We start from the raw sequence: 12,244 nt of genomic DNA, 5'->3' as shown, positions 1-12,244 counted from the left end.
ACAGCACTAATATACTGGATTTTAATTAATACCTGCACAAAACTATTTACACACACAAATTACTTTCGAAACAACGCGATTCGTAAGACTGCAAAGTGCATCTGCTTCCCGGCCGAGCCACGCAACCACTGACGAAGGTTTCCCTTGCCAGCCAAGCCAGACCGGACCAGCCAACTACGAGCCTCTGAAGCTGCCTAATCGAGGGCAGTTTCATTCTGCATGCCCATTAGAAATGTAATTCGCCACTTTACATTAAGATTGTCATCGCAGTGACCCGTGTTCAATCTCGGGGCAGTTCCGAGCAATGTGGAAATAAAAGGAGATGACAGAACCCACGTTTTCCCCTACAACTTTCGCTCTCCTGCCAGACAGAATGAGGACGGGATGATAAAGTATTCTTTCTTTCTTTCTTTCCTTCTTCCCTCAATATTATTCCTTTCTTTCAAACTTCCGTTCAAGTTTCAGTTCCAGATAGAGTAAAGTTCTACGTAACAGCCTGTTCTGATGCATCAATAAACTAAAATCTTTATAGCAGTTGTTATTTCATGTTAAGAAACCACTCTCTTAATCTGGATCCGCCAACTGTGATCAGAACAGCCGACTTCTTTGTTTCTTGTCTTCAGCAAAGTTCCAGACAGCGCGCCTAAACATCGATCGTTGTTGACAGCTCCTTACTGCATATAGTAGCAAAACGTTAAGATACTTCGCACAGATGAGTACGACATAACAATTTATTATCACTCGTATTATACGGAACATTGTGTTCCTGGCCACGCATTTCCCACCACAGGCCATCAGGTCCCAATGACGGAAGCACCAATGACCCCTGAAACGTCGGTACACTTCTACCAGACTACACGGCGCGACAACCCAGACGACAGACTCTCCACCGCGAGAATCTCAAATCCTACAACATTTCTTAATGTCTACTGCTTCAACATCAATGTGGACCATCTCGTTGTGCTATGAGCTCACGACGCCATTAAATCTGGGGTGACTTCCCAGAAAACCAACATCGACTGTAGTGAGAACCTTTAAATCTCATACAAAGAACGAACTTTCGGGTTCCAAATGTTGAGGAATTTCTTGACTAAGCAACCTTTTAGCTTATCAAAGACTTTTTCACGAAGTAAAGTACTTATAACAAGTGAACACCTTATACCCTGATACTCCGGGTGGTAATGATGATGATGATGATAACGATGAAGATTAACTTTTAAGCTTGTCTTAATAGCCAAATTTTCTTTAGTGTAGTTGAGTATGTTTAAAACACATTATCAACAAAATTAAAATTAGAGTACAAGCTGTAGATCGATTTTAGATGCAATAAAGTTTTATTTACATTTAGTTTATTTGCGCGTTTATTGAACCGTTAATTTATTATATCAGTTTAAACGTCCCGTAACTTCCTTCTTTTTAAATCCCGTTAAATGGGGCAATTGATGGGATTTCGTACGCATAAGCGAACTCTAATGTGCTGCTAACAGCCTAGCTCTCGGGCGCTGGCGCACTGTTCTACAAGAATAAATGATCAATGATGCGACCAGTTCCCAACACGTGTGAACGGTTCACAGACACACAAACTCTTAGTTTCTGACACCAGCTTCATTCACCCCTAAAACAACCGGCCTCCCTTGGCCTGACTGATGAAGTGTATTGCATACGATTTAAATATAGTGGACGTCTACGTTGTGTTAAGTTAAACAGAAGCCATTACGGGGCTGATGACAATGAAGCATGACGCAAAAATGCCACTTCCTAATGCATTCCTCAGACTGGCCGTACACGATGCCATATCTACAAACCATTCAAGAACACACCAGGAAGGAATATGACCTTAGGGTCCATATTTTAAATCCAACAAATAAAATATAACACGTGAAACAAAGCCAAGAACTTGGGAAACTGATGGTCGCTCGTTCATTACAGCGTCAACAAAACCCACCAATTCCAAGGCCCTGAGTATTTAACATGGTTTCTGGCGGTGAAGAGCCACCCATAGTCGAGTGTGACTGGTTATTCAACACAGTGTGTCCATGACGTAAGGTCACGGAACACCCCGCATGTGGGTGGCTACCCTACGTATCTGGAGGCTATTTCCTCTTTCCGCAACCTGAGGGCGGACACGCCATGTCGTGGTGACAGGTACATCATCATCGTACATCCTCCCACTTCTCATCTCGTCCTCTCACTAATCTCTCTCTCAAACACAGACACACGTGAAAGTGTTTCTCAAAATTTATTTGTTACTTCGAAGCTTAGCACAGTCTAACTAAAGGCAAACTCTGTTCAACACCGAACAAAAGCATCACACCTCTGCCTACGTTGATTTCTTGTGCGCATGTTGCATTGAGTTCCGACAAAACAACTCTAAAGAATAAGGAGTGCATGATAAAGTTATTACATAGAAGACGTGCAAACTTACGGAAGACGAAAGAAATGGTTCTTGACGTGTCAAAGAAGCGAAAGAAGCTTACCTGAAACAAAGTGAAAATAAATTAAATTTAATTCTGTAACCAAACATACCTTTACTGCAGTCGGGGCGAATCTGTGCGCTTGAGATCCTTTAGAAGTTAAAGGCAAGGAGGTTAAAAGGTAGCGGATAATGTCCATACCACAAACATCATTTCCTACAGGCAGTAATTCGCAGCACACTCTCTCAGTTCTGTGCATGTAATATCTTTGGTTTACATAGTATATTTTTTGTTTCCTTCTATCTTCTAACTCAAGCCAGTGACACAGGAAAAACGCACAAATTCGCCTCGTGCATGTCAGTGACATCCTACAAAGGTAAATTAAAAACAACAATTTGAAGTTCCTTTTCCCTGAAAACGGTAACACAGAGTAAACAATTCAAAGGAATCCACATAAAATGTAAGTAAATTATTCATTTTACCCATATGAACATAAAAGAGCACATTTGCAACCGTAGATGACATCTGTCGGAAGTTTGAATACTTAAAAGACGACCCAACTTTAATTCAACACCTTACATGTTTTGTATCTTCTATCATATTGGGCTCAAATGACACTCTTGTTCAAAACAATCAATTTTCTGGATATCGCGTTCATTCTAGATTTCAGACTACTGGATCTATACGCGTCAGAGCAGGCCTACATCTTTATGTGCCTGAATCGGGCTTCCGTCTTTTCAGGAATGGAATCAAATATTATTGCTGTAAAAACCTTAATCGGGGCATGAAATAATACTAGTAACACCACAGAAGGGAGACGGTTGCTTTCGCCTCATTAAATTCATTGGAAAACATGGAAAGTACAATTTCTTACACAATTAATTTAGAACTGGAAGTTCTTATAGAGGGGCCACCATTTATGGCAACAAATAAATGTCATAAAATACTGGACGCAACTGTATTTTGAGGTGTTGTACGGCGTAGTCTGGTGGACACTTAGCGACGTTTCAGAGTTTGTCATCAGCCTTATGCAGATCCATCCGAAAGGTCGGTTAATATCTACCAGACTACGCCGAAAGAAACCCACTTTCACACTAGTCGCAGCAAGAATACAAAATCTCTCCCAATAAGTTTTTTTTATTGATTTTTAAAATGCAACACAAATATTTGATGACGATAATTAAATACACGTACGAAGTTTATATGAGAAAACTAAGCGAAAAGTTTTCTGGGCCGACTTCCAAGCCTGGCAATAACGTGAAGGTCGATATCGGCAAATCATTTGGCGCACGACCTTCCGTTACTGGAGGCTCGTAACTGCCACGCCTTGCCGAAAACATTTACCTCAAGGTTTCAGATGTGGGTCGCAGCTCAAGTACAGCAGTCGAGTCCATAATCAAATGCGGTTTAAATGAACAATATAATCGCCACCAATTTCCCAGGATTGCGACGTGACCCACACGCCGACCTGCTTTCCCATATCTACAACACGGGACATATAAATATTGGAATACCAACGAAAACGCGGTGTTTAAAAATCGAAAGCTCCCGAAGTTGATCTAGCAATGAAAACGGTGGTGATAAAGACATTTTCCAATACGCACTCCAAATGAAATCTGAGATACGCCGCAGGGCAAAACACATAGATTGAAGCGAGATGATGAATTCTCTCATTCCTATTATGAAAAACGTGAGTCCAGTCAGCAAGTGACAGGGTATGGACCGGTCACGAGGAGCTGGATTCTTGGCAGGGCCTGTTTTTTTATACGGGCCACCATGTTCAAACAGGTTTGTGCCCTCACCCCAAGCAACTATCCAAGGAGGATAGAAGAGCCTCTCATGTAAGGTATGGCGGCCGAAGCATGAAGCTAACAACACAACCCCATCTAATACTTAAATTTAGAATGCACTGTCGTGTAGCTCATAGTACTTGTACGGCATACAATGTCAAATGACAGAATTATTAATGAATAATAAAAGGATATGTAAGGAAGTGGTCGTGGCCGCATTTAAGGTACTATCCCGGCATTTTCCTGGAGGGACTGAAAAAACCAAGAAAACGCTTAGTCAAGATAGCATGTCTCGGGGTCGAGATTTGAACTCGGACCTCCAGAATACGCAGGGCGGGGGGTGATAATCAAGCAGCCGCGACGTTCCGTAGAATGCGCGGAGTTAAGCCTTCAGTGACCCTGCGTCTCAAGAACCTGGTCTTTAATAAACTTCGCCTTAATTTATAATCATACAAGGATACCAGAAGGTCTCAGCGGAGCTGAATGAGTGTGCAGAGTCCCGTTGTAGCTGACTGTCCCATGACAACAGTCAAGGTATTTACATGAGAGGAATGCCGTATATCAAAGACACCTGTCAACCACACTGAAGACGGTGGTCATGATGCATTTTCCACGTTCAACAAAACCGACCTCATACGCTCCACACGTTCAAAACAAAACTACTAACATTTATAACGATCCTAAAAAAGTGCCTAAGAAACCGAGTAAAAGCTTCAACAGCAGACGTAATTCAAGTTCCTAACAAAAATTAAAACTAAACGAGTTAGGAACGGCAGTAAAAACATGTCGAACCATTGCCGACTCGTCAGGCGATGTTACTCCAAAATGTCAGTAACCATCACGGCCTCATGAACCAGAAGACAATAATCCAAATGTCCACAGTCCTGAACACCTCAAATCTCACAACAAATGACGTTCATCATGATATTAACAGCAGAGTGGAAGTTCAATCAGAAAATTGTCGTTCTTCAGTCCAGGAACACTGAAAACTACCGAAACACCGAACAATTAAATACATTACAATATAATTGTACACAGTTTCGTGTCTTTGCAGAAAATAGTGGTTCTAGGGAAGGTTGAAATGACCACCGTTCACTTCCATACCAAAATGGAGTGAAACCTCACTTCCTTAATGTCTCCGTTACGTGTATTTACATTCCGGCCTGCTTGTTTCTATGGCGTTCACAGAACAACAGTGATTATTATATAGATTATACGTTGAACCTGAAGATGACCAACAAATTATTGGTCGAAACATGTTGTTCGAAAGTAACACCAGCGAGGTGGTGTAACAATACAACAAGGAAGCTGAAAACAAACACTGACAGACGGGGTAAAGTGACGGTGAATAGAAATGGACTCTCGCAGAATTCCTTCTTAGTACCAGCGCTACATTTCACTCGACACTTCGTGGTTTTACAGCAAAATAACCCCAGGACGAGAAAACACTTTGATTTCCCTACGTTGATACCCTCGTAAGAACCAACACGGTGTCACAACCCAGAACGTCATTACATATAATTTAATTGTATTGGATGCCTTGAATAAACTAGTACAAGTTTCATTGTTGATTTGTATAAGTGCAAAACATGGTGTTAACCCAAGCGAACACAGACTGGTGTCTAAGATTGGGTGTTAAGAATAATATGCGCAAAATAGGAAGTAACACGACTTTGTCAAACTTTATTTCGCCACCCCCCTCCCCCCAAGGTCTGTGTACTGTCTGGCACTTGAAATGAGGGGGGGGGGGGGTTGAAAACGCGAATGTCATAACATGGCTCTAATGAGAACAAACAGCGATAAAATTATGGAAAGATAAAGGCGGACTTCTTCTTAAGCACTAGGCCACGGTGACGTTATAGGAAAGCTCCATGCATTATTAACGTCTTCATTCTTCAGGTTCTGAACGTTATAACCCTGGTGAAAGCCATATCAGACAAGAGTCAATTTGTCAATCAATGTGTGGACTTAATTCCTTTATTGAGAGCGAAACCAGGATTAAGAGATCACTATATTGTCTGTCTGTGTGTGTCTTTGTCCCTTCGCAAGTTATAAATTTTCACGAAATTTGGTATTAAAACTATATCTTTGATCTTTGGAGGCCATCACACCTCGTTATTTTTAATTTTCTCCCGTGTTAGTATTAACATATGGCGGATGAACGGACGTTAGGTGGCAGAAAAGCTTACGAAATTCATACAACAGGATAATGACTCAAAACAGTTTACAGCACATTTCCAACATTGTTTAGATTCTGTTGTAAGAAAAGCAGCTTTGTTCTAGCCTCTTGAAATCAAGCCCATTTTCCATTAACTTTTTTTGCTGGTGAACGTTCAAAATAACAAGAATGTCCTGAAAAGCTATAAAGAAACCAGCAATGGGTCTGTCAGCTTTAAAACAGATGAAAGTAAGAGGCTCGAGACAAAGAAAACTCATTGAATTCATACACCCTGCATCTCACAGTCACTTACAGACATCGTTAGAGTCAGTTAAAGTAACAAGGTCCGATCAAGTGCTGCTTAACTTGGGCCAAGTTCATCAAATGACATTCCCGCCTTAAAAATCACGCGTATTTGTCGCCGGCGACAGGGTACGGAGGTATAAATCCTAAGAGCCCGGGAAAAGAAAAACAATTTTCGGGAAGTTCTCGCAAATCAGGTTTATTAATTTTTTCCAGAAATGTACATATGTTTGATTATATAATTCACACATAAACTTGAGTATGAAGAAATGGTTTTGCTGTAATGCGAATTAGAGCCTGTAATGCTACAATTATTATTTTGTCGTAATATTTTGACATAACATTTTACCACTGGCATCGGCGGTTTAAACAAGTTTAATTCTTAAAATGGAATCTTCTCCACGTGGGACGTGAAAAATAAAGTGACATTAAACGTTGAAAAGGGAAACTGGGCTATGCATGAGTGTTACAATTTAAATTCTGTTTTATTACGTAAAAATAATTGACGACGCCTGCTTTTTCTTCTTTTTCAGACAAACATTACTGTCATCAGGAGGGACATATGAACTCTAAATGTATTCCAACTAATTTAGCCCCTTTTCCTTCGTACTTCTCAACGTGGTGTTGCTTCTATACGTAAACACACTTTGATGTGAACAGCACCTTTGATGTACTTCCACCTGACTTGCTCCATCACAAACTCACTAACTTTGGTCAAACACTTGAATATAAAAACTGGTTTTGTTTTTAAGTTACTTTGGTGGAAATCTGTCATGCGTTAACTCTCTGTACTGTTTGCAGTGTCATATGAACTTCTCACTGGAACTCATTTTGGCACAAAACTACATCAGCTGAATCAACTGGTTATGGGGTCGACAACAAGGATTCGATTCCAAGGCACAGACAGGGATTTATTTCTCTCTTTACCACCACATCAGATGAGCTCAAGAAAAACTTTCCTCACAGGCAAAAAGGCAATCCACCTCCACTTTGTACCATGGATAAGAATGCATGAAGCCATACATCTTTATGGCATAAAGTTTGATGAAGCACACGGACATCATCATACAAAAATATATTTAGACTCATCTGCTAGGGAATTTAAAATTAATCATCATTCTCAGTTAACTGGAAACTGCAACTCAACTGCAAATACTCCCATTTTTCAGTGGAAAATCCACTGCTTCTTGAGGAGACAGATTCTCCATCAGTTGTTCTGTGTAGGAGAGGGTTTTCATTCAGAACCTTTCTCTCGCAGCACACGACGCCACCTAATGTTGGTTCGGTGGTTATTTGATGGTGGGTTAGGAGAAGGATGAAGAATAAACAAAGGAGGAGGTACAGGATTCCCCGCCCTTTTCTTCAATTTTGTGCAACATGTCATATGAGCAAGATTCGTGTTCAACTGATTTAATAAAATATTTTTTTGCTTTACATCGCTTCTTGTACAGTTGTACAACTGGATGGGAACTCAACTCACAGGAAACTGACATGCCGAGTTGCTTCCCAGTTTTCCCTCCATTTGCATTGGAGATGCAGTAAGGTTTCATAGGTGTGCCATGTGACTGCTTGAAGTGGAATGGCACTTTCCATTTGCTTTGGTGTGCACCTCGCCTAACAGGTATTACAAAACAGCACATTTATACAGGTCTTCATCTGAATTCATATTCTGTGATGTTTTGGGGGATCCTATCAGCATGTTATGTTCCTTTCAGTTTCTTCTGCAGTATTCGATAGTCACTAAAACTCTATGATGCATTAACCCCATAAATCCCAATGGTATACATACGTACCACCTGTTAAACAGGTTTCCTAAGCGGTCAATTTCTTTCAGGATTTCTGGCATGCTACCCTAGCAATATGTGACAAAGATTATGAATTATGAAACTTCTCATTATTCAGTTTTAATGATCCTCATATTACTTTGGGATCCAAAAAAGGGATTTCTCAAGTAGATGAGCAACTATCATCTTCTGAAAACAGACCATACTGCATGCAATTAGTTATGTTAAATGCAACGCAGGTCATTTTCAACAGCAAATAACATGGGAAGACTTTGTGGAGAATTATGAAATAAAACTTCTGAAATGTAAAAAAACCTTGCCATATGGGATTTCTTCATGTATGAACACATACACGATTAGATACATGTGCATGCAATCTCTGTTTCAAATTACATTTTGCTTTTTCAAGTCTCACACAAAAGAAAACTTGTCCATATAAATTTCTGTTACTTCTTTAGACCATTAAGTACAGAATATTAATGGAAATATCTTAGTGTGGAGTATCTACTACCACTACTCACACTCCATTTTCCATTATGTATATAAAACCAATAAATACAAAATGAAGAGTTACTGATTGTTGAAACAGGTAGGACATGTAACTACCACTGGGCTTTAAAGGGATAATTAATATCTTAGGCTAAATTCCTACTAAATCAATGACAAATAAACAGTAATTATCCTACAAATAAAACTACTGGCTTCTTTTATATGTAAAATTAAAAATGTATGACTGCATTTGTCTTTAATTAAGAGCACCTCCAAAACAAAGCATATTTTACTCATCAAAAGCAGATTTAAACAAACATACAACAAAATTTTAAAGAATACACTTGAATTAAAGAATATAACACTTTGTGATTTGACTCTGCAAGGCAAATAACAATCAAGATTCAGAATGAACATAATTTTGAAGCAGAACCAGACACAGAGACAGTACCTGCCCTGTGTAAGAGGGCAAATAACTGGGGCTGAACAAAGATTATAGAAAGATGTCTTCAGCCATTGATTTCAAGAAGAATCTTAAGTTATATCTGTACAGCCTGAGAAGCTGACACATCTGGTATATTCAATTCTGTACCAAAAATGCTTCTATCAGGAAAATAACAGTATCTAGAACTAAACTTTTAACATTAAACTTCAGTCTCTTTGTACTGATACAATGCATATAATATTATAAAAGAAACTTGTGTTTCAAGCTTAAACCATATACAATAACAGATCCACCATTTACAACTGACATTTCCCATGTAACATAACACAACACAGGGACACTCCTACAAGAAGGTGATTTTTACTTCAGACAAAACTAACTTTGTTTCAAAATGTGTTTATTGCCCATCATAAGGTGAGGTAATGCGAGCAATGTAGAAATGAGATTCCCAATACCCAAAACTCTGTGTAACTTGCAAGAAATTAAATTAACATTACAATGCAGCTCAATATCCATGTCCTCAAACACTTCGGCGGCTACAAATCGCGTAATAAGTTACATGTGGTTCTCAAATTCAAATCTGTTCTCAATTTTCATTCATGTTAATCGAATTTTTTCTCCACAGAGGGTGAGGTTCACAGCCCTCTTGTGTACTGTCAATGAAATTATACTTGTGGTCTAATTCTACCTTCTCGAGCACACTGCATCCAAAAGAATACCTACACTTGGTGTACGGAGATATTTACTCACCCCATGATATCCTTTCCCGTCGTCATTTACACCAATTACACATAAAATATCACAAAACGTACTACAGTCATTTTTGTAGGAAGGCCACTATGCCGGAAATGTACACTACGTCATGACAGAACGAACAGGAAGTGCTTGTGGCGGCTTTCCATTGCGCCACAGCTATGATTTAGGATTTGTGATTCCATTTTGTCTCACCTATTTGTCGAATAAATTCTGTCGGTAAGACAGATTTCAAAGTAAAGTATATCAATAAAAATATTAACATTTTACAAACTTGACACGTGAAGCTGATCTAATTCAGTCTCTTCTGACGGTAGATATATTTTCCTGTCATCTTGAGATATTTAACAACTTACGTTGGCCGTCGTGAAAGTGATATTTTTGGTCGGCCTAAATATTTCAGATTACCTGTCAATGTTAATCTTACTCTGCGAATTTTAAGTTAGTTTTATTGATGCTTACATATTAAAATAACCCTATGGTTTTCATTTAAGTCGCCAGCGTACGTTCTCAGACCATCCTAACCTGAAGTTTCTAAGGTATTTGAGCCCTGTATCAGCAAGTATTCACCTAAGAAATGTATGCACGTTTACTAACATTCAAACTATTAAAATCTATTTACTTACAACCCTAATAATTAATATTCGAACACAGACCCATTCAATTAAATGACCAGTTCATTTTGTCATTATGTTCAAATGTGGTTGGTCTCTATGAGATAATCATCCATTTGTCACACACTGAATTATATGATTAATGCTTACATATTGAAGTTGAGTAACATTCAGACAGGACAGGGCTGGAGAGGTAAGTTAAGCAACGTGCAGACAGGATGTGAGTTGGAGGGCTACCTTACTTAAAATGACAAAAATATAATCCAACAGAAGTGAAGCAACATTCCAACAACACAAAACCAGAATGGTTCCCCTGACTTAATGTTCCAAGGCTGGGATATGTTTATGCTAGACTCTGCAAATATTCTTCATAGGCCAAAGGTTCTTGATGTTGTATGACCAACTGTTTGTCCATTGTGTTAGTCCTTGATAATGAAAGCAGAGGTCTCTTACATATTGGACTTCGATTCTGAATTGATGGGACTGGTCACCTGAGATGTGAACACAATGTATATGTTGTAGGTAAGATGAAGAATAAGAAGAGAGATGGAAGGTGTAATATTAAAAATACACCCCCCCCCCCCCCCCAGTTTCTGTCTTTCATATGTGAGACATATTTTACTCAAGGACATGACATATTTAAATAAACATGGTAATTCATTACTACAGTGCCACTACCTCTTAAGCACTGTTACAAAAGCTAAGTTCAGAGTACTGTAGCTTCAACCGATTATCAGTGCTACCCAGTTGGTAATACATGAAAAGTGCATTATATAAATGAAAATTTTCAAAGCAAAGGAGTAATTCAATGGAAACCAATTTCTGCAGCTTTTACTTTCCAAGATCCCATATCCAAACTAAGAGTTTCTAAAAGAGATATCCCACATAGAAATTCATTACTTTTACCTGGTGGATTAATTACCATTGTATATATATATATTTATTGCATTCATAATCTCGTATCTTTACCATCATTATACAACTGTTTTGTTTAAAATTACTATGAACTACAGTCAAACCTGATACTACTCTCTTACCCTAAAGATCATACCTACTGTACTTCATACATCATATGGCACTTCAACACATTATTAAATAAAAATATACTCCAAAATAAAGAATATTATTTTACTGCCAGCCCCACTTTAATGTCAATATTGGTGGTGGACTGACTGTAATTAAAATATAAATATTTTAACTTGGCATGTTTTGGGACCACACGTGCCATATCAAATATCCATGCAATTAAACATTTAAATTATTCATTCATTAATTTATATTACTTTATTACATAATTAAACATTTATCTAATTACGTTACTACTTAATACAATTATGGCATTCATTATATCCTCTTTCTATCATTATAGTAGTCTCGATCATTTTAATTATAAAATTACAATATGGACTTTTATTAATTATAATGGCTCAACATTGTTAAGTTGCAGCTTCTTCCTTGGTGTAAATTTCTTTTTCCTGAGCTCTTCTATGTGGC

At 38.5% G+C, this 12,244-nt stretch overlaps 1 protein-coding gene across 5 annotated transcripts in view; it reads right to left on the bottom strand.

Moving 5' to 3' along the window:
* Window positions 1–10,268, bottom strand: part of homer (protein) — a 29,504-nt gene extending 19,236 nt beyond the window's left edge. For 2 of the 5 annotated variants that reach the window (XM_022069479.2, XM_087344143.1), the window contains exons 1-2: window positions 10,134–10,254; window positions 3,759–3,896 (exon numbers count right to left, since the gene is read on the bottom strand). In XM_022069479.2, coding sequence (XP_021925171.2) covers window positions 3,759–3,896; window positions 10,134–10,159 — 164 coding nt within the window. In that variant the 5' untranslated portion in view covers window positions 10,160–10,254. Of the gene's footprint in view, window positions 1–32; window positions 122–2,425; window positions 2,478–3,758; window positions 3,897–10,133 lie in introns of those variants that run through there. The other 3 variants (XM_087344145.1, XM_022069481.2, XM_087344142.1) reach the window with 3 other exon arrangements.
* Window positions 10,269–12,244: the final 1,976 nt, after the last annotated feature.

The sequence above is a fragment of the Zootermopsis nevadensis genome, unplaced genomic scaffold (genome assembly GCF_977971745.1).
Source record: "Zootermopsis nevadensis isolate Lab colony 2312 unplaced genomic scaffold, Znev_1.0 Znev_ptg000007l, whole genome shotgun sequence".
NCBI lineage: Eukaryota > Metazoa > Arthropoda > Insecta > Blattodea > Termopsidae > Zootermopsis > Zootermopsis nevadensis.
This window is presented reverse-complemented; position numbering and strand designations above follow the sequence as displayed.